The sequence below is a fragment of the Oncorhynchus tshawytscha genome, linkage group LG21, assembly GCF_018296145.1.
Source record: "Oncorhynchus tshawytscha isolate Ot180627B linkage group LG21, Otsh_v2.0, whole genome shotgun sequence".
In the NCBI taxonomy this organism is placed as follows: domain Eukaryota; kingdom Metazoa; phylum Chordata; class Actinopteri; order Salmoniformes; family Salmonidae; genus Oncorhynchus; species Oncorhynchus tshawytscha.
Window position 1 is genome coordinate 15,262,460 of NC_056449.1, and position 23,173 is coordinate 15,285,632.

A 23,173-nucleotide genomic window follows, 5' to 3' on the forward strand; every position below is an offset into this window, starting at 1 on the left:
AGTTGAAGTGTACCTATGATGAAAATTACAGGCCTCTCTCATCTTTTTAAGTGAGAGAACTTGCACAATTGGTGGCTGACTAAATACTTTTTTGCCCCACTGTACCTGCACTGTTTCTGTCCTGCACCCTAGTCAAAGAACAGCAGCAGGTGCATGATGTCCTCAGAGTGTGTGGATGTGTGTTTGTTCAGCTCTTGTAATTAATATATTTTGTCAGAAATGTCAATCTGTTGTTTATTTGTATGGGGAGTGGCACCGCTGCTTTTTCATCCAGTAAACATTGCCACAAGTGTCTTTCAGTTGCATCACCAGAGGGATGGAATTCAATTGAACACTGCACAGCATTGCACAAAAATAACATTTCCACTGTGCAGAGGAAATGCATGCATCGATTAAAATCTAAATGTTTGGTTTTCAATGAGTAATCATTACAGATGCACTTATTTGATTTACTACTATTGAGGTTTCCTGCTAGGCTGGGCGATATTTTAAGGTCATATCTAACTCTAGGAGTCATACTACCCTACAGCAACAAGAGATATGGAGCTCACTGGGCTCTTTCAACTGCCTTAGACACTGTTATCTCCTCAAAGCCCCGTCCTAGACACTATGCTCTAATTGGTTAAACACCACCAGTTCCTCACATCACCACAAATCTGTCTCTTGATATATAGACCCCTATCTCCACGGGCGCTGTGCTCTTCACACATTGCTATGACTGATTGAGCCGCTCAGCAGATACATGTGAAAATCCATGCATTGGGAAAGGCACACCTCAGATGACAGACCACAGTTTATCACACTGAGGTATTTGGATTATTTACAGCAAATTGTTCGCTATGTGAATAAAGTTAAAAAAAAGTCAAGAAAAAAGCAATTGTTTCAAGTTTACTTCCATATATGTGGTAATTTACCATTTGTAACCCGTAATAATACATTTTTATTTGTATAGCACTTTTCATTTACAGGCAGAAATCACAAAGCTTGATGTCTTAGTGATGATTTGTTCCCTCTTGCAGAAATATGCAACTGTCATTACAGCCATCCTGTCATTACAGCCATTAACTGATAAAAGCATTAGAATAGACTTTTACTAGTCCATAAACTATGTGAACTTTTCAGCAGTTTGTGTTTGATCAAAGTCCAGTCTTAGTCAATCTGGTCAGAGTCTTCATGGTGTCTTCTTCAGTGCAAAGAACAAGGCTTCTGCAGTTGATCCCCATTCCAATATGGGGAAAATGTTACTGTTTTTATTAGTGATCGTGCAGTTAATTGAAGAACATGAATAGAATATAGAAAAAGGAGACTTCTTACGGCAATCACATTTTTCAGCCTCTTTCATCGATTGGCTGAATTCAGTCACTCTTTTTTTCACTCAACTATCCAAGCCCCCCCCACACACACACACACAAAAGTCCTCCCTGAAAACCATAGTAATTGTTTGCATTACTAAATTCTACCAACCTTGCCAACAGGCATGCCAGCTATGATAGTTAGACAAGCTAGCTACTCTAACTTAATTGATAGCCTGAATGGCTTCTTGGTAGCTAGTTATGAGGTTGGGCACGTGCCTATGTTCCCCCTATGGCCATGACGTCTCTGTGTTCATACACCCTCCAGATCAACCACACACATCTTCAAATCTCCACTACACGGAGCCGGACCTCAGTCCTCCTGCAATCAGCCCAGAGAAGGTGACATGAAAAGGAGAGCCCCAAGACTTGATGGGAGATCATTTTTAAGAAAGCCTCTCTTTCGACTAAACTCTCTTCTCTTTAGCCTAAGTGGTCTTTGTTCGACATTTTCCCCTCAGTCGTTTCTGATGAGGACTTGGGGTCAGTCTAATTGTGGCAGGAAACACTGCGCTGATCAGAGGTGCAATTTGAGGGAAAATGAGGTTGCATCAGATTACCTCATCATCTCTGTGGCCGGGGCAGGGAGAGCAGAGAGCCCCTAGGCTGCTCCGATGCTTCTTCTCGGGCCAGAAATTGCACACATGGGAAGGGTGTGTGTGTGTTGGGGGAACTTGGACAGACTCAAGGGAGGTGATCATTAGAAACAAATCAGAGGATGAGAGGATGAGAGTCTGGGAGGTATGGGAGAGGGGGTGGGATGTTTTGACTAAACCCTGGTGGTCACTATGATGCAACCTTGGCATCATCTTCTTTACCTTGCCTCTTCATAACAGTAGTAGTAAAAACGTTTCAAATAATACCTTCAAACTGAATGGCTAACTTTAGAGAGAAATTCTGAAAATGCCACAAAGCACAATGCTCCAGGGTCTGCACTATGAAGCATTTTAATCATATCTCTTACCTCATCATAATATAGGGTACTATAACTCCTGTCCAAGAACAAAAAAAACAACCAAGGCAAGCTTCTGAAAGAATCCATTGTCCAAATATTTACCAGCCTCCTTTTGTCCTGGTCCCTTTAATCAGATCATAACTTTGATCCACCCACCTATCAGGATATTAAAGGCTCTTGACTCACAAGTTCTCCATTAGCTCGTAAATTTGGCCACTGTTGCGCACAGGTTGTCCTCTCCAGTGTTCCACCATTCTAGCTCGGTGCCAAGCCACGCTGCACATGCACACACAGAACAAAGATCCAGCCCGCAAGTACAAATTCCTGCTTTCTTCTTTGGATCAAATAGGCTTTGAGCAATAGCAAATTGTTTTTTTGAAACTTTTTTTCACATGCCTCATTGCCATGCCTTCTATCTTGTTTGTCTGTATTAAAATCGTATAAATCAAATCAAATCAAATCAAAATTTGTCACATACACATGGTTAGCAGATGTTAATGCGAATGTAGCGAAACGCTTGTGCTTCTAGTTCCTACAGTGCAGTAATATCTAACAAGTAATCTAACAATTCCCAAACAACTACCTAAAACACACATATCTAAAGGGGTGAATGAGAATATGTACATGTAAGTAAATGGATGAACGATGGCTGAGCGGCATAGGCAAGGTGCAGTATATGGTATAAAAAAAAGTACATACATGGAATTATGAGTAATGTAAGATATGTAAACATTATTAAAGTGCCATTATTTAGAGTGGCTTTGTTTAAAGTGACTAGTGATACATTTATTAAAGTGGCCAGTGATTGGGCCTCAATGTAGGCAGCAGTCTCTCTGATTTAGTGATTACTGTTTAGCAGTCTGATGGCCTTGAGATAGAAGCTGTTTTTCAGTCTCTCGGTCCCAGCTTTGATGCACCTGTACTGACCTCGCCTTCTGGATGTTAGCGGTGTGAACAGGCAGTGGCTCGGGTGGTTGATGTCCTTGAGGATCTTTTTGCCCTTCCTGTGACATCGGGCGCTGTAGGTGTTATGTAGGGCAGGTAGTTTGCCTCCGGTGATGCGTTGTGCAGACCGCACCACCCTCCGGAGAGCCTTGCGGTTGTGGTAGATTTGATAGATTTATGACTGGGGAGAAGACAAACTAGAAATATTGTCTTAAATATATACACACTGTCAATTGTTATCTAAAGTACCCACTTTGTGTGTTTAGTTGTCAGAGATCCCACTATAATAACACCAGACACCCAAACAGCAAGGTGTGTGAGTCGTAGGTGAGCAAAGCCCTCCGTTTTCACATTTAAATGCAGAACAAATAGTCTGTCTCGCTAGTCGAATCTCTAGCCCTAAGCTCCCTTCTTCCCATACCACAGGAAGCCCCCCATACCCCCGCAAGCCCCCACCCTAAAGCCAAGGGCGAGCAGAGCAACCAGAGGCACACACCTCTGCCTGCGAAGAGCAAACAAGGGGATCTATAGTTCACGAAAGCAGGCCCCGCACTCAGGCCTGGGCAAAAGTAAACAAAAGCACTGCGGGGCCATAATTGATGGCACCATTCCCTTTCATACAGTAAATAGATGTCAAACAGTGGGGACAAGGCAGCCAGATTACCCAAGATTTGCAACACCACCAGATTACCCAAGAATGCCTGCTTTTGATCTCCCACCACTTAGCCTGTGATTCCCTGTCATTATTTCAAGTGGCTGCTTTTTTTTGCCAGAACAGTTATAAAAGGCTCTAATGATTTCTTCATTTTGCACTGTGGTGTGGTGGGGAAGACATAGCGGTCAGGTCCATCTTACAACATCTGTCCATGCATTTGAGAGTAGAATTTAAATTTGAATATGCTGTCATGACGCTATTGAGACTAATGGGCAAATCGGCTTGCTCACCCTTGAGTAAAATAAATAAAGTAAATGTTTGTTTATGTTTATTAACTTCTATGACTCCAAGGTTGCTTTATTGCATTGTCAATATCAATAATCGAGTCTGAATGTGAATGAAGTGACACGAACAATGAGAATGACGGAAATCTGGGAGCTGAAGTATGCACACCTTCAATGGAATTAGAAGTGTGCATACTGGAAAACACAAAGAGTGATGGGAAATTGTATTTTCTCCTTAAGGAGTTTTAAGTGGCAGGGCCGGCGATGGCTCTCAGCAGCCAGTCGCATGCTACGGAAGGAGATACTGAAACAAGATGAAAGACAGCCTGCATGTAGGGACTAGAGAGAAGATGAGACAGAGAGAATACATGTCTCCAAAACAATTCCATTATTGACACAGTGCAGGCAATAAGGGCCCTTTTTTTTGTAAACCCCATCAAAGTTCTTTACGGGAGGCCATAAAGAAAATAATGTGCTAGGCTACAGCTACTGGCTCATGCAGCATCAAAGGACTGCCGTTATCTCTTAGCCAAGCTCCCAACATTTTTTTGGGGGGGGGGCATCTCTGTGATTCTGCACGCTTTGATGTGCCGATTATCTGGACACGTCAGCGCAACGTAATTGGGCTAGGTGAGTAACCGTGTTCTGCTCAACCTGCATGCTGCCTGGGATTTGGCTGCTGCTCCCTCAGGTTCTGTGTCGAGCATGTTTTCCCTCGGCCCCCCATCCTCTTAAATGTCTGTGAAGATAAGATGGGTGTGGGGTAATTGAGAAGGTTCTCCGTGTGGAGATACAGCAGATGGGAAGTGTGATGCCTGTTCCTTTTGGGGTTTTACGAAAGAGAGGTGATGTTAGGAGTCCTCTGTGGAGGTATGTAGTGGTGGCCAAGTCTAGTGCAGGCTAGACACGAAGGGCATTGATGTGATATTTACTATAAATACCAAACTTTCACCATGACATGATTATTATAGCATAACACCTGTTGAAATGCTACAATACCTTAGATGGTCAACAAGCACAACGCTCCCAGATAACCGTGGAGAAATGCGTTTGAGACGTTCGCACCGCAGGGGTGGAATTCTGTTCGACGAGGAATTGTTGATGAACTATGGGCACATGTAACAAATCACCTTATCAAGACCTGATTGTGAGAGACAACCTACTCCCTTCATGTAAGGGAGGTAAGACAAGCCCAGAAGGGAAAAATGACGAAGAGGGAAAAAGAGATTTGGGGAGTTCTGGGGTTTCACACACGAGCCAGAGAAATCAGAAAACAATGGCAAAGTGTTGCTGGTCCTCTACTAGGTCCTCCCACTAGGTCCTCTACTAGGTCCTCCACGAGGTCCTCCCACTAGGTCCTCCACTAGATCTTCCACTAGGTCCTCTACTAGGTCCTCCACTGGGTCCTCTACTAGGTCCTCCACTAGGTCCTCCCACTAGGTCCTCCACTAGATCTTCCACTAGGTCCTCCACTAGGTCATCTACTAGGTCCTCCCACTAGGTCCTCCACTAGGTCCTCCACTAGAGAGAAAACTAACAAACACACGGCCAATAGACAGGTTGGCTGACACAGTCATGAAAATGATGCGTGCACATCGATGGGTCCGGAAATAGTGTTTTTTTATGATTCTGAGCGGTCAGTTACCTAACAAGAATGACCAGAAGCTGCCATGTGTGGAATCATAGGTGGCTGGTTTCAGCTAGTTTCATCTTGTTCTTAATACCATGTCTTGTTTTCAGATGTTTGGACTGGTTTCATGTCAATGCTAATATGGCTCAAATTCACTAGCTAGCAAGCTAACCAACCCCTGTAACGATGTATTTGAGAGACAACAAGTTCTCAATGTGCAAATGTATTTATGTTTTCAATATGTTTTCAAACCTTTGGAGACAATATATAGTTTACATGTTGTCAACCATCTAAGCCAACCCTGTCTGTTTTCACCCCATAGTTGCGCACACTTTGGTTTTGGTGCTGAACTACCAACCTTTCTATAGGCTTGTTTGAAGTTTAGCAAGTCCACTGGTCCCTCAGGACTCAGTGGCAGAAAGTTACTCACTCACTCATTCACTCACTAAATTCACACACTTGCACACACACTCATCCACCTACCTGGAACTTTGGGGCTGCTTGTCAAGGATTACAATCAGATATGACTACTCAGTCCAGCTTGGTTGACCAATGAGCTAATAGGCTATATATACCCACCAAAAGAGCATGTAAGTTCTAAGAGTACGTAGTAGACAACGTGCTGTGGGTTTCCTGCCAGGGAGGCCTAAAGGGCCTTGAACTACATCATCCATTTTGCCCTCCACTTCAAAAACAGCCTTTGGAGTGCTGCCTGGGGGCTTTGGAGCGCTGCCTGGGGGCGTTCGCCATTAGCTTGCCACTTGGCGGCCAATTGCGGGGAGCAGCGGAGACAAAAGCCACGCCCACCCCTGCATGCTCTGATTGCTCCGAGAGGGCCGGGGATAAAAATAAAAAAAACCTATGTGCCCCGGTTGGGACGGGGCCTCGTTTTGGCATGGCAGAGCGCAGATTCCCCCGCAGAATGTTTGTTTGGCTGTTTTTGGCACAGGCTGTCCAGGACTGGGTCTTTATCAGTTATTGGATGTCAGTCAATTGATTCAGTGTGCAACGTTGGAGGATTCTTTCCTGCTTTGATGAAGACGTTGACATTCCACGATACTAATTTTAAGCAAATATTCAATTGGGAGACGAGACCACACTCAACGATGTGCTGCAGGCTATGTTCTAGTGCTATTTCAACAACAAACATGTTTCCTCTTTCTGAGCCAATGCCTTACTACAGTGCACACCTGAACTAGCCGTTTCATATGTCAAATCAGAAATAAAGGTGCACTGTATTTCCTGACAACTATAGTCCGGATTTTCTCACCATGAGATTTGTCTATAAACCTATTTATTATCTATTACTTCTTGCTATGCAAATTGTCGGGTGACATGTTACACACGGTCCACTTATATGGAGGGTGTTTAATCTTTGGACCTCTCCGTCTTGCCTGGCAGGTGTTTGAAACTCATAATTTCAAATAAAAGGGCTGAGAAGTCAAGCGGATTTACAGACTGTCCAAGAAAAAAAGGGCCCCATTGTCCATGTCCTATGTGAGGTAATGAGAATAAATGAAAGGCTCAGTGCGCCCTCTCTGACATCTCCCTCTCTCTTCCCATCCCTCTCTCTCCTGGCTGACGTGTTTTGCCATACTGTGATCTCCTGTCTCCGGGCCCTCAGGTAATTTGGATATTGCATGGAGTCAAAAGCTCTGTCAATCAGATAAGCACTGACCTAGCAGGCCTCATAGATAAGACATTACACAGCAAGAGGGAACGGCAGACAGTGGGGACACAAGGTTGACTATAAAGGCTCAGTGAAGCGAGGCTGATCACGACGGCTTTTCAACCACATAGGGCTGCCAAGAATTAAGTATCGCTTGTCCTCTTCTTGCCATCTCCCAATTTAGATTGACTGGATCAAATCTGGATCTGGTGGATACTCGTCTTTCCTTTTCAGGTCCAGAACACAGTTTAAACAGGTATCTCTGTTATATGATGTGAGTGGGCCTCTGCAAATAAAATAAAATAGTATTTGTCACATGTGCCAAATACAACAGGTGTACTTAACCTTGAAATTCTTGCTTGCGAACTCTTCCCAACGATGCAGTTAAAAAATAATAATAATAGTAACACAAGAGGAATAAAATACACAATAACGGAGCTATATATTTTATTATTCTTTATTGCTTTTATTGCTCTTTTATTCTGCATTGTAAAATTCTAACTTTAGAAGCCTTTTTAAACCTTCAGTAAAATTCCTCTGTAAACATAAAACATGTTATGTGTAAATCATGTACATGATCCCAGAATCAATTAATTGCACCTATTAGGCCTACAGTTTTTTACCATTGCACCAAATGGGGTGCAAAAGACACTGTATGCGTATATTCCATTGGCTTACCTTACAAGGTGCTTTACCATGGAGTGGGAGACAATGTGCCACATATTTTGAATGAGTGCGACATTGACATATTACAAAGGGTAAGACATGAGTTTTTGTTCAAGACAACATTTGGGCGGAGGACAGATAGAAAGCCACTGGGGGATTTCACTACAAATTCTAAATACACGTTCAAGACAGCCCAGAGCACTTTCCATCAATGAAGGAGCGACTCAAAAGTTCACTTACATTTTGTTTTTATTTTATAGATGCTACTTCTCTGAAACTTGTCACAGCAAAGTGCGCTCAAAGTGACCATACAATATCTTTCCATATGGTACAAATGACATCTTTTAAAAGGCAATATGTAGTGGTGATCTCTAAAGATTCACCTAAGGGAAAATTGGTTAAATTTAAGGACATAATTGATATAGTTTTATAACTAGGACTGTTGTTAGTGGGAACACCATCTCTTCTAAATATGTCACACAGTGTAGCCTACCCCCGTGGATGAGTAGCCTATGCTCTATAACCGTAGTGGTGATTGCAATCTCCAAACTAAGATGTTGGCCAACAACTAACGTGAAAAACAATTTATACTGACAATTTCTACCCAATAAATGTTGCTGTTGTCTTAACAATATTGAGTTGTATGCTTCCAGTGCCATCTACTGACAAGAGACTGGTAGCACAGAGCCTACCACTCAAGGCTATTCAAAAACTTTTCTGTGTGTGAGCCCAACAGTGAGCTCTTATGTCATAGAAGGTGCCAGTGCTGTCACTAGTAGGCCTACTTAATTTCTCCATGCAAATATGATTTATTGTTGGAAGTAGTATAGCAATCGACACGCAGCTTTTACAACCCATCATGAGAAGCTGTATGCTAAGAAATGCAAGAGGAGTAAACAGGACTCACCGTTCTGTAATTTGTGTTCTGCTTTTAGTTTAGTATTTTTCGCGGTGTTATTATTTAAAATACTTAACACAAAAAAACGTCACTGACGTTTGATGGTGAGTTTTGAGTAGGAAGCGAGTGAGAAAACAGAGTAGGAAGCGAGTGAAGGGTTAGAGGGCAGGGTACGATGAAAGATGATTGAAATTCAGCCACAGAACGAACTTGGAGCATGCTCTTGAACACTCCTTCCACCCGGAAATACGAATAATTTCCAAAGATGGCGGAGCAAGGGCCAATGGCGATAGCTATGCGGCTAAGAAATCAACTCCAGTCCGTATATAAGCTCGACCCGTTACGAAATGAGGTAGGTACCAATTAATTTCGGACTCTATAGACCAGTGAGAATTGTTTGAGTTGATCAGGGCTGGATCTAGCCGCATAACTAGTTACGACAAGGAAAGGCAGCAATGCGAGCGCTTTCTCCCGTCCCTAAGAGATGGAGAGAGAGCTGCCTACCATGTGTGCGGAAGTCTACCCGTGTTGTTGTTCTGGGCAGCTAATGCAGGTAATTCGTGCAAATGTGTACCGTTCAAACGACCCATTCCCCCCGTTTTACACCAGAAACGCGGTGCATTGTTTGTTAAAATACTAATGTGCGTTTTGCATGGATAAAATATTTTGACAGTGATGTTTTAAGTTTTTACACTTATTAACCAGTAGCAGCTAATTGTGTTTGCTAGGCTAGCTAGCTTCTCGTGACGGGCTTGTCAAACCTTGCTTGTAAGTGACTGTCTTACCTGTGTCCAATATTTGCAATTCCGTGTGTAGCGTACTGGGTTGCTAACTATAACTTTTTGTAAAGATATAACGTAAAGTTAGATGCTACACTGTTATTTGCCATTGTGATAGCAATCATAACTAGGTACAATGTTAGTCACCTGACACACCCACCTGCTCTAAGTAGTGGAAAAGAGCACGCGCAATCGACAATGAACTCACCAGGCTCCTCTAGAATATCGTCATTCTGCTATTTAAAAAAAAAAAAAAAGATTTTTAATATATTTTTTTACAACTTTACACCAAGTAGCAACAATGTAACGAAACTGCATGGGATACTTTATATTCTTGAGATTTCAATAGCAACTTAATATTGTTGCAGGAGGAAGTGAAGTTGAAGATCAAAGACCTGAACGAGCACATAGTGTGCTATCTCTGTGCTGGGTACTTCATCGATGCCACAACTATTACCGAGTGTCTGCATACATGTAAGTGGGCCTAGCCTGTGTGTTCTATGTTTTGGTTTATGAAGTTACCTCTCTAAGAAATAGGCTAACTTTCATAGACTTGTGGACTAGCCTACTTACTGCCTGTGAATGCGTACAAATCAAAGTTTGTTGGTCTCGTACACAGATTTACAAGTGCAGCTTAATACTTATGTTTCTAGCTTCAAAAGTGCAGTATACTTTCGTATATATAATGTATGGACACCCTTCAAATGAGTGGATTCTGTAATTTCAGTCACAACTGTTGTTGACAGGTGTATAAAATCGCGCACACAGCCATGCAATCTCTATAGACAAACATTGGCAGTAGAATGGCCTTACTGAAGAGCTCAGTGACTTTCAACATGGCACGGTTATAGGATGCCACCTTTCCAACAAGTCAGTTACTCAAATTTCTGCCGTGCTAGAGCTGCTCTGGGCAACTAAGTGCTGTTATTGTGAAGTGGAAATGTCTAGGAGCAACAACGAGTCAGCCATGAAGTGGTAGGCCACACAAACTCACAGAATGGGATCGCCAAGTGCTGAAGCGTGTGAAAATCGTCTGTCCTCAGTTGCAACACTCACTACAGAGTTCCAAACTGGCTCTAGAAAAAACATCAGCACAATAACTGTTCGTCGGGAGCTTCATGTGAAATGGGTTTCTATGGCCGAGCAGCTGCACGCAAGCCTAAGATCACCATGCGCAATGCCAAGTGTCGGCTGGAGTGGTGTAAAGCTTGACCCCGTTGAACTCTGAAGCAGTGGAAACAGTCTCTGCAGTGATGAATTAAGATTCACCATCTGGTAGTCCGGCAGACAAATCTGTGTTTGGTAGATGCCAGGAGAACACTACTTTCTCAAATGCATAGTACCAATGGTAAAGTTTGTTGGAGGGGGAATAATGGTCTGGGGCTGTTTCATGGTTTGGACTAGGCCCCTTTAGTTTCAGTGAAGGGAAATCTTAACGCTACAGCATACAATGACATTCTACACTTCCTACTTTGTAGCAAGTTTGAGGAAGGCCCTTTCCTTTTAATGCATAACAATGCCCCTGTGCACAAAGTGAGGTCCATACAGAAATGTTTTTTTTTTTTTATCAGGGTGGAAGAACTTGACTGGTCTGCCCTGACCTCAACCCCATCGGTCCACTTTGGGTTGAATTGAAATGCCGACTGTGAGCCAGGCCTAATTGCCCAACCTCACTAATGCTCATGTGGCTGAATGGAAGCAAGTCCCGCAGCAATGTTCCAACATCTAGTGGAAAGCCTTCCCAGAAGAGTGGAGGCTATTATAGCAGCAAATGGGGGACCAACTCCATATTAAAGCCCATGATTTTGGAATGAAATGTTTGACGAGCAGGTGTCCACGTACTTTGTCATGTAGTGTACATAGTAATAAAACAAGTTTGTATAGTTAATGTTACTATAAAATAACATCCTTTTTCGGGGACATTAATGGCCAATGTCTCTTCTGCTTCTATTTCAGTCTGTAAAAGTTGTATCGTGAAATACCTCCAAACCAGCAAGTATTGTCCAATGTGCAACATAAAGATTCATGAAACCCAGCCTTTATTGAACCTGAAATTGGATAGAGTGATGCAAGACATTGTCTACAAACTGGTTCCAGGACTTCAAGAAAGTAAGTACATTGAAATTCATACAATTATACTTGTTCTGATTTTTGTTACATAGTACTTTAATGGTTTGACTTTTTCTCCTGTTTACTTAGAAAAACGCTCTTAACTCCTAATCATCTCATTTGTAAAGTTCTCATGCAATGAGAACTAGTGTAATAGCGTTACTTAAACACCTGCGTCATTGCATTATCAATTTAGCGTGGGTTGATAAAATATATTTTTTAATGTGGTAGTGTTTCTAAGGTCCTTATTTTCTGTTCTTTGTAAACAGGTGAAGACAAGAGAATAAAGGAATTCTATCAGTCGCGTGGGCTTGAGAGAGTTGTCCAACCACCTGGGGAAGGTAAGCCTTTAGATTTTAATTTGATTTTTTAAATGTTTTGTCAATCTACAGCTTCTACTTTTACATGGTATCTGTGTGTCACCCCTAGACTCCATACCAGATACAGGATTACCTTTTACCAGCTTTGACCATTCCAAGGCCCACTTCTACAGATATGACGAGCAGGTCTCGCTTTGTCTAGAGAGGCAAAGGTAAGATTTTGTGTCATGCCTTGACAAAACTACAGTAAGTAGCCTACTGTCTATTCTCAGACCGCAGGTGGATTATCACTGATACTTAGTGCTTAAATTCAGTTTTGGTTCTACATTCCCCCCCCCCTCAGTGTTTCCAGTAATTGTCAGCTATTGTCCAATAAAAATGCATAAAAGCCAACAAATTAAAACATTGCAACCCTAGAATATATCCTGTTTGCATTGGCTCTGCATGGAAATTGGTTCAGATTGTCTTTCAATCGCATCATCTATGTACTCTGCCTGTCTGTCTTGAGCTCTCGCTAACATATCAACTGGTACCGGCCTGCAGAGTTTCCTGTGAGTCAGTGTGACAGGGGCAGAAGTGTTTAAGTATTTTATGATGTTTTGCAAACTGGTGACAATGATTTGAGCTGTAATAGCCTACCATGAAAAATGCATGTGTCCTGCTGGCTTGTCAATATGCTGTTGAAACCTGGACATTTTATTTCTTGAGGCATGTCTTACCTTGCTTCAAAGTAGCCTATAACCAAAATCCCACCATAGAAATGTGAAGGCAATTATTTGATGAAGACCTCATGTGTTCATGTACTATGTTTTTTTTTCATTGTCTAGCAGCCAAAGGTATTATCCTAGTCATTTTAGCAACTCACCATAGTTATCTTTAGCATGCCTCCTTCAAAATAACAAAGGGATATTTCTGTCTCTGCCCATGAAACCGCTTTAATGGTGTTTTCAAATTGTATTTTGTAACATTTGCACATAGGCCTACCTCTGTGTACAGTGCATTTGGAAAGTATTCAGACCCCTTGACTTTCTCCACATTTATGTTACAGCCTTATTCTATAATTGATTTCCCCCCCAATTAAAACACAATACCCCATAATGACAAGGCAAAAACAGGTTTAGAAATGTTTGCAATGTATAACAATTTAAAAAATAGTGAAATCACATTTACATAAGTATTAAGGCCTTAACTTAGTACTTTGTTGAAGCACCTTTGGCAGTGATTACAGCCTCTGGTCTTCTTGGATATGACGCTACAAGCTTAGTACACCTGTATTTGGAGTTTCTCACAATCTTCTCTGCAGATCCCCTCAAGCTCTGTCCGGTTGGATGGGGAGCGTCACTGCACAGCTATTTTCAGGTCTCTCCAGAGATGTTTGATCGGGTTCAAGTCTGGGCTCTGGCTGGACCACTCACAGGCATTGAGACTTGTCCCGAAGCCAATCCTGCGTTCTCTTGGCTGTGTGCTTAGGGTTGTTGTCCTGTTGGAGGGTAAACCTTCGCCCCAGTCTGAGGACCTGAGCACTTTTGGAGAACTTTTTCATCAAGGATGTCTCTACTTTGCTCCATTAATCTCGATCCTGACTAGTCTCCCAGTCCCTCCCGCTGAAAAAATGTCCCCACAGCATGATGCTGCCACCCTTGCTTCACTGTAGGGATGGTGCCAGGTTTCCTCCAGACATGCTTGGCATTCAGGCCAAAGAGTTCAATCTTGGTTTCATCAGACCAGAGAATCTTATTCGTGGTCTTCCTTTCAGTGTCTTTTTTTGAGGAGTGGCTTCTATCTGGCCACTACCATAAAGGCCTGATTGGCGGAGTGCTGCTGAGATGGTTGCCCTTCTGGAAGCTTCTCCCATCTCCACAGAGGAACTCTGGAGCTCTCAGTGACCATCAGGTTCTTGGTCACCTCCCTGACCAAGGCCCTTCTCCCCGATTGCTCAGTTTGTCTGGGCAGCCAACTCTAGGAAGAGTCTTGGTGGTTCCAAACGTCTTCCATTTAAGAATGGAGGCCAGTGTGGTCTTGGGGCTCTTCAATGCTGCAGAAATTGTTTCATACCCTTCCCCAGATCTGATCCCCGACACAATCCTGTATCTGAGCTCTACAGACAATACCTTCGACCCCATGGCTTGGTTTTTGCGCTGATATGAACTGTGGGACCTTATATAGACAGGTGTGTGTGTGCCTTTCCAAATCATGTTCAATCAATTGCATTTACCACATGTTGACTCCCAAGTTCTAGAAACAGGATGCACCTGAGGTCAATTTTGAGTCTCATAGCAAAGGGTTTGAATGCTTATGTAAATAAGGTATTTCTGTTTTTTCCTTGTCATTATGGGGTATTGTGTGTAGATTGATTTTAAAAAAATATATATTTTCGAATAAGGCTGTAATGTAACAATGTGGAAAGTCAAGGGGTCTAAACTTTGAATGCACTGCACTTTGCAGCGCCTAAAACGGAGAAATAATTATCAACATTTTAAGAAGCATTCTGATCATGTTCCATTGATACAGCGTATACCTACAGTACTTTGACACATTGTGTGGATTAAGGAGTATATGCAATACCCACTGGAAAATAACTGGGTATACAGCTTATACCTGCATATGCCCCCCACTACACCACTGATTGGCAGTGAGCACTCCTAAAAAAAACGAGCTTAAACCTTCACACGGTGGCATTCAAATGGGTTTTTATTAGATATAGCCGGTAAAGTTCACATTTTAAAATGAAAACCCTGTCGCAAATGTTTCCTGAAATTCTTGCCGTTCAAAATGCCCCTTAAAATCCCTCCCAGTGTTTCATGCTTAATCATGTACTCTCTTGTCCCTACAGTTCATCTCTGTCTGAAAAAAAAGATAAGACCAAACTGACTCTTCATGTAAGTCGTGTGGAATGGAACCCCACTATGCCACCAGAGGTCTCTGTTAGTTTAACTTGCAATGGTCTGTTCTGTTTGGATCTGGTCTCCACAAGCAATGCTTTTGCAATTGTATTTAATTTGAGTATCTGTCAGTCCCTAGTAGAATTGCCCACATTTTTTGGGGGGTATATCCATTTTAATTCTGTAATCATTTGGAATCACGTGTGGAATTGGAGTTGTAGTAATGTTGCTCTGCCTCGTGTCTGCAGCAGAAGTTTGTGCGCTGCTCGGTCCGAGCTGAGGTGAGACACCTGCGTAAAGTGCTGTGTCATCGACTGAATGTGGAGAAGCACCAGGTCAGTTGCTTGTCTAGGAAGACTACATTTTAAGAGGGACATATCAGCACCATTTTACATTACATGTGCAGTGTACCTATTTGCAAACAGTCCAAAACTACAACACAGGAACCATGTCCTATGACTACAAAAGTGTAGCCTATTAGATAATCCCTTGTTGTGCAACTTTTCAGTCGAGTGCTTTGAATATTATACACAGGTTAGTTGCATGTGAATGTTTCAGAGAACTGGAAATGGAGCATATGGGCGCTTGTACAGTTAACCCAGGACCAGTTGTCATGTTTTGTCCTCACTGTGTGGTCTCCATTTCATCACAGATCCAGATGTTGTTCAATAATGAGTCCCTTCCAGATCACATGACCATGAAACGGCTGTGGATCTCTCACTGGTTTGGCAAGGTACCTCCCAAGTTGAGCCAACAATTTCACACTGAATTCCTTTACACTTGAACTTTTTCCATTTGGACGTTCTGCGGTGGAAACAGCATTGTTGAATTTAAGGAAATAATATTCCACTTCAATATTCTGTAGTGACTTCAAATTATACAATGTCTATGGAAATGTTACTGTCAATTCAAACATGTTGCTTAGAAAACTACATTGTTCGGGGGTAAGACAAATAGTGCATACATATTTAAAAAGTTAAATCATGCTGACGTTGATCTCAGTGTACATATTCCTTCATAAATCCAAATAATGAATTGTAGTGCGAGAAGAGAAAATACTTTGACTTACCTCAAATCCTGTAACAGGGTTATAATTGATTTGGGAGCTTCTTTCTATAAAATTGTTAATAAAATTGTTTCTTATTATTCCAGGCTCAACCGTTGGTCCTTCACTACACTATTAAGGACAAAAGGACAAGATAGAACTTTTCTTGCCTGGCTACCCATCCACATCACTCCGGCCAACTGATGTTTCTTGTCCACCATGAGTCTGGGTTTGCCCCCCGACAGTTTCTAGAATGCACACACATTCTAATTGGTCCCAGAAACCGAGGGGTTGGGCCAGAGCTGGCCTACATGTCATCAATTTTGCTACTCTTTGTTAGATGATCCAACCACTGAATTTGTTTTGTACAAAGGCCTTCATTTTGAAGTCAGACAAACCACTTCTAGGATGGCAGTTTCAGACTGAACGTATGTAGTGAACGATAGACTCATTGGTTGTTTAGCAACAACCGACTTGTGTGCGACTATGGGGCAAAACAGAAAAGGTTGGCTTAGATTGTTGACACGTAAACTAGTCTCCATGTGCAAATTTGTTTTATATAAACAATGAGCACTTCTCTTCATACATTAGTTGTTGGTTAGCTAGTGGATTTATTGCCATTAGCATTGACATGAAATCAGTCAAACCTCAAAACAAGACATGGTATCAAGAACAAGATAAAACTAGCTGAAACCAGCCACCTATGATTCCCCACGCGACAACTCTTTTCATTGTTGCTAGCTAGCTGACCATTCAGAATCTTCACAAAGCACTGCTTCCGGCCTCAGAATTACATTTGGGGTGAGATGTCAGGCAAGGACTTCCCCCTTTCTAATGACCTCAGCAGCTGTATATATTTTGTATTAAATATATTCTATTTTAATAGTGTGTGTACATATTTTGCTTGTTTTGTATTTTTTTAAATAAATATTTGAAAATTGACGTACAGTTTTTTTTTTTTTTTTTTTTTTGTTTTTTTTTTTTTACAGTTATCGGTGGAGATTTGCACAGAATAAAAAATAAAACCGTTATGTTCAATTATGGGAAGCCAACATCAACATGGAATGGAAGCAACTATCAATGGAACTGTGCAATGTTGTCTCAACTCAGTTATGGAAGATATAACCTCAAATAAAAGCATTGCAGCTTTAGTGCATTTGATTAATGGAGTGAAAGTATGTACACTTTTATAGACCAGAAAATTAAAGCTTGTCACTAAAATTGTAATTTATTAGTTGAAGTTTCAGTGGTGCAAGTCCGGAATTATCAAATTGGAGTACTGCAAAACACTGAACTCTAAATTCTGGTAAATATTTTTGTTCTTAGAAGCACCTAAACTCCCATGAACTGTACTCTATACAGTGGAACTGATGTTCTGTACATACTTGATGCTATTTTACAGCCCCTTTATGGTTTGTGCTGATGAGTCACGCTGGATAGGAGCAGCTGATGTCCAGGCATGCCAGCATTGGGAATCGATGTTAACTCACTATTCTCAAAGCTATACCCAAATCTCATACGAGATACCTTTTTGTTTTAATGACTGTCAGACGACTGGTTCTAATGTTCTTAAGTGATAACATCCCACTAGGTGGCAGACTTGATTCATTCTACACATTACTTCACTTTTAGGTTGACTGAGGAGAGACCATCCCCATGAGGGCCATTATCAGTGGAGCTGCTATGGTGCTGCTTGACATCGTTTAGAATGATTTTTCTCATGCCATCTGTGTGTCTTTCTAATATTACTCAGTCATACAGGATGATTTGTGCCATTGAGTCAATGTTATTCTCAGTCATGGCCTTTGTTTACACACACCATACATTCCATGTAATCTTTTGTAGCACAGTATATTTCAGCTTTAAAACCAACTGCTGGGTATCTGTAACCATATCAATGGGCATCTTTTCGTGTAAAACTATGTCGAGCAATACGCAATACATATCCACTGTATGCTCTAAAGAGATTACCAGCTATTTACTTAAAGTATATGATGAAATTGTAATGATACAATAATGACCTATTACTTGTTTATTTGGGATTCATTAAACATGCACCACTAGGCACTGTGCAGTTACCACTTGTTGAATTCTTTGAAGTACTGTTAGTAGAAAGTACACGAACGTACCACAATCTCCAAGTAAATACCATAAAGTGCCATCTCAAAACTGATATCAGAAGTATATAGCCTACTTCATAGAATGTGCATATGTGAGTACATTCCTTAACTAACCATCAAGAACAGTGGTGCCAGGCCAATGACATAATGGGCTATGGGAGTGGTGATATTGCATATGCATAAGATTTGTAGGCCTAAACAAACTCCCTTAAAATGATTACTTTAGATCACTCAGTTGTTATTCTCCGTAACTGTTCATTTGCAAATAGTTGAAATTGTGCATGCCACAACCAGAGGGTTATACTACAACACAGGATAAATGAGTTAGCCAGCTAACTTTGATGAAAAAAACAACAACAGAAATAACAGATTTTGTGGTTAATTAACTAAGCTAAAAATGTGTTTTTGGTTGTTGAGCCCCCCCCCTCCCAAATTAGAAAGGTTATTTCACATTATTTAGGCAAGTTAGCTGGGTAACTCACTGATATTCTTTGTAGTATACCCCTCCAGTAAAACATTTGTAAGCCTAACAATGTGTAGGCCTACCTCCACTGTAATTACACCGAACCTGCCAATGTAACTACTATGTTAACACACAGGAATTATTAGGGACACAATGTAAAGTGCCCATGTAAGACTTGACCAGTTGAGCACAAATTAGCCTGTTTATCTATAATAATAAGTATTGCTCTGGTTATTTAATTGTTAATACATTAATATTAGAAATAATTATTACACTCACACGTTTCACCCTTCTTCGTTTAGCTGACATTTGATTAAACACATGGATCTGAGCATTTGTAACAAAAGACTGCCTCCGGAAAGACTGCTTATTCTATTTTGTGGTACAGATATTCCAGCATTCCTCTTGCATTTGTATGAAAAACATAAAATGAAAGCCGTTCATTTAACGTTGTTAGACTAAGGTAACGACGTGATAAATATGGATTTTACATATATTATCGAATGACATGTAAACGAAAGCTTGGTTTTACCAATTATGTATCATTATTTCTATCCAATCTTCTGTAACATTTGTTGTTCACGTAGACTGCTAAATAGTTTCCCTTTCAAAATATTGTGATGTGTGTGATGAGGCAAGCAGTGAATCAGATGCCTTATATCGCGTTGTGGGTCTCACTGTTCTTTACCCTAACCTAGAAAAAAAACTGTAGGCCTATCTGGCAAGGTCTGGCTGAGTCACTCCACAATGCACCTATAAAAATCTAGTTGACTTTTCAACCACAACGATTCCAAGCGATTACACCAATTGTGTAATTACACCAATTGTGTGCACTGTCTGAAGAAACTCTGAAGAAACTCCCTTGATCTGGTTACAAGTGTTACAAATGTGCCGAGAGATATTCAAGCAGACTGTTAGAACAGCAAGGATGCGGGGGAGAAAGGCAACAACCCTCCTATTTCCACTGCCTCCTATTGAGACTCCTATTGAGATGTATTCATTAGGAACCCCATGCTAATCAATTGCTATTCATGGTCGTTTTTCCAAAACACACCCATTTTTAGAGACGCAGATGCGTGCCATTATTGCTACCGGCTCAGTAAAAACTGTTTATGTACGGTAAGGCGGGTTAACCTAATCAATCATGTTGACCACTTTGTGTTAAAGACCATTCTTAAACCATATGGCAGTGGAGTAGTCGCAACATTATTTTCTGCCGCCCCGGGTCCTTACCAACTTGTGACAACTGTCAGGAAGGGAGTAAAAATGAAGAGCTTGTTTAACTGCCGCTAATTGTGCAACTTTACGCAGAAAGCCACTTTCCACACAAAGAGCAGTAGGCCTTCAATCAACAGAAGGATATTCAGATGTTGAAATCACGTGTAATAACCAATATTTTGATGTTACCATAAGGAAAACAATATTCAATTCTAGATAAATGTTCACGATAATAAAATGTTGCCTTGCCATTGTGTTATGTCACAAACTGTAGACTAAACCAATACACACCGAGACAGAGGTAATTGCAGATACTATCATGAAATATCATACCCTTTATTTACATATTATTGATTAAATAGAATGGTACAATAAAATTAGGCATTCGTTATTTAATTTATATACAGAACGTATAGCGTGTAAAAGTTTTGGCATATGTTTTACTGGATATTGATAATGAATTTTTACATGACTGCTATTGCTTGGAAACACTGTTTTTTTTAAATAAAATGTACATCAAGATTGATCCTACGTTCCACTTACATGGGCATTTTAAAATTGGATCTGAACTTGGGGACATTCGAGTTGAAAATCTTTAATGTCCTTTAGCAGCTGAAAACGGATGACTAGTTAAAAAATGCCCCCCCCCCCCAAAAAAAAGAAAAGACACATAGAGAAGAAAAACACACACTTTGCAGTCTTGATCGTGTACTTTAACACTAAGTATGTTTCATTACCTATTGAAATAAATATGTATTCCTCAAATAAATGGGTGAAATTGAAACGGGGACATCTAGAAGGCTTTTACAGTCCCATTAATGTCATTAAGATGGAGAAGAGGAGAAAGAAAACTTTCCTTTTAAGTTTAACTGCTATCAACGTCAATATCCGTGCAAAAGTTTTGAAAAATGCGCTTTCTTAAAACATGGGCCTACTGTCAATCGTCCACCTCAATCTCTTCGTCCTCCTCTGAGAATTCGTCCGTGGTTTGGTCTCTGGATGAGGAGGGGGACTGAGGAAATGCTCCGTGTCCCTGTGACGACGGGGAGATGCTAGGGGATATTGCTCCAGAGCTTCCTTGCAGGTCGTCAATGTCTTCCATGTTGACTAGCTTTTGCAGGGTTTGTGGTGGGACTTTTTTGAGCGACTCCACGTCTGCTTTCATCTCTTCCAAGTCTCTCTTGAGCTTGGCCCGTCTGTTCTGAAACCAGGTGATGACCTGAGCGTTGGTTAGCCCCAGTTGCTGAGCTATCTGGTCTCGATCGGCCGGAGACAAGTATTTCTGGTACAAAAAGCGCTTCTCAAGTTCATATATCTGATGGTTGGTGAAAGCTGTCCGGGACTTTCTCCTCTTTTTTGAGGTTTGCCTCTGTCCAAAGGCGTTTACATGCTCACGGCCTTTAGGGAAACGGAAATACAGAGTCACTTTCCAAAACAATATCAGAACAATATGTCTACAAGTGTCCTAAAGTGTGCCATGATAGAATCAGCAGCGTTGTAATTGAAGTCTTGTTTTATCGAATATGTAAAGCAGTTGCAAACAATTGTTATTATTTGGGTATGGTTTGGTAATAACTTGCGTACAGCATTCTATAGAGACAATATGCAACGAATAACAGATTCATGTTTTACACTGTCCATGCACCATTAGGATTAAAATATTTATCAATATCAGGATTGAAATAAACAACATGCTACCCAATAAAACAACCTATAAAAGGTTAATTACATTTTAAACCAGGAAGCACAATAGAACATGTCAGTTTAGAGGCCTCCTTTTCCACCCCAATAAATGGCAGGTTTCCTTATAGCCCACTGTTAAGTATCGCACAAATAAAATTAAACTATGAAATAATAGCCAGGGATAGATAACATCACACAGAATAGGCTTGGCAATAGCTTGACACATATTGCAATGCCTTTAGAACCACACTCACTGTAAACGTTTGATAACAGTTGACACGATAGGTTATCACCAATGGCTATTTCGATGATTATGCATGCTTAGGCAATACAATCACTCACTGAATCTGTAAATGTAAATATTAAAACATTATGTCAATATTGAATATGAATCATTACCTTCAGCTGCTTGTATAACGCTGACTTCCAGACCTTTAAATGTTTTGCTGGCTAGTTCCTCCAGAGCGCATAACGGCGAAGAGGGAGTGCTAATACCGTTCCTTGCTGCATTTGAGCCGGACACTTTTTCAATAACTCTCGGCGGACAGAGATTTGCAACTGACTTCTTCACAGAGGGTTTGCTTAGGATATCCTCAATGCTGAACGGCGTCAGAGGCTTGTTTGAGTTGGCCGGGGGTGGAAGCTGGTCCAATGGACCCCGTCTCCTCTCCTCACCGCTGGACTGCAACACCGAGCCTGCCTTCATGTCTTTACTGGAGGTCATTGCAGTCCCAAGGAATTACTGCTGACAAAGACTGATTATTTCATTCAAATGGTCGTTCAAACGTCCACAAGTGTTTCCTTCAATTGTCGTCTTCTTCGCAGCCCACTTTTTTAGCACTTTCAGTCGAATTATGCAACTACACTTTTCTAAAATGTTTCTCCAAAATAACCATGGTTCGGGCGTAGGTTGCAGTTTCACAGGCAACCAAATCGTATTTCCTTGCAGAGAGAGACAGTTCCTCTGCGAAGTTCCATGGAGATCTTTAGAAAGTATATCTGTACTGGCTGGGGGCGATTCCCTGCAAGGAATAAGCTGTCTCAAGGAACAAGAAAAAGCAAGCAACCGCTAACGAGTTATTGTTGATTGGGCGAAGTTCAATTAGAGAAACACTAGCTACACTACTTGCTGACCCGCTGCTGCGTCTTAAAGGGCCAGACCATTATAATTAATTGGACGCGAGAAGAGGAGGAGTTTCGCCTCAGCAAAGTTGGGGATGTTTGAGGAGCGGGAGATGGCTTGAAATGTTCATGTATCTTCCGCCCCTCCTTCCCACAGGCAACATGCTATCCGTGTATTCCTCTGGAAAGGGAGTTGATGTTCATTTAAACAATGCCATAAGCATTCTTGTGTATAATGGTCAACTCTGTATTATTATGGTACACAGTAGGCCTAATTGAGTGATATAAAAAGAAACGGCACTATTGGCACCCTTGTAGCTTAATCATACAAAATGATACGAGAGATTTGAAGGCACTTATGATTCGGAGACAAAAGGA

The 23,173-nt window shown here is 41.3% G+C and overlaps 2 protein-coding genes across 6 annotated transcripts; one reads left to right on the forward strand and one right to left on the reverse strand.

Moving 5' to 3' along the window:
- The first annotated feature begins 9,070 nt into the window (after nt 1-9,070).
- On the forward strand, nt 9,071-17,131 carry LOC112221021 (polycomb group RING finger protein 1). 5 transcript variants are annotated; one of them, XM_024383070.2, is made up of 9 exons: nt 9,071-9,406; nt 10,199-10,307; nt 11,790-11,942; nt 12,212-12,283; nt 12,372-12,474; nt 15,096-15,180; nt 15,393-15,479; nt 15,797-15,877; nt 16,297-17,131. In XM_024383070.2, exons 1-9 carry the CDS (start codon nt 9,320-9,322, stop codon nt 16,345-16,347), a joined length of 828 nt encoding a protein of 275 aa, XP_024238838.1. In that variant the 5' UTR covers nt 9,071-9,319; the 3' UTR covers nt 16,348-17,131. The 5 variants fall into 5 exon arrangements, with proteins under 5 accessions (XP_024238838.1, XP_024238839.1, XP_024238843.1 ...); XM_024383071.2 differs by having other exon boundaries at nt 9,078-9,406; nt 10,202-10,307; XM_024383075.2 differs by having other exon boundaries at nt 9,231-9,406; nt 15,096-15,141.
- A 3,174-nt stretch (nt 17,132-20,305) lies between these two features.
- Nucleotides 20,306-22,820, reverse strand: LOC112221022 (transcription factor LBX2). Its single transcript, XM_024383077.2, has 2 exons — nt 22,073-22,820; nt 20,306-21,388 (listed from the first exon to the last, which is right to left on the reverse strand). Exons 1-2 carry the CDS (start codon nt 22,395-22,397, stop codon nt 20,928-20,930), a joined length of 786 nt encoding a protein of 261 aa, XP_024238845.1. The 5' UTR covers nt 22,398-22,820; the 3' UTR covers nt 20,306-20,927.
- Nucleotides 22,821-23,173: the final 353 nt, after the last annotated feature.

Coding starts and splice junctions, on each gene's coding strand:
- LOC112221021 (XM_024383070.2), top strand. CDS start 9,320: ATGGCGGAGCAAGGGCCAATGGCGATAGCTATGCGGCTAAGAAATCAA. Junction 11,943..12,211: donor GGTTCCAGGACTTCAAGAAA/GTAAGTACATTG, acceptor CTTTGTAAACAG/GTGAAGACAAGAGAATAAAG. Junction 15,181..15,392: donor ACCCCACTATGCCACCAGAG/GTCTCTGTTAGT, acceptor TCGTGTCTGCAG/CAGAAGTTTGTGCGCTGCTC.
- LOC112221022 (XM_024383077.2), bottom strand. CDS start 22,397: ATGACCTCCAGTAAAGACATGAAGGCAGGCTCGGTGTTGCAGTCCAGC. Junction 21,389..22,072: donor CGTTATACAAGCAGCTGAAG/GTAATGATTCAT, acceptor GTTTCCCTAAAG/GCCGTGAGCATGTAAACGCC.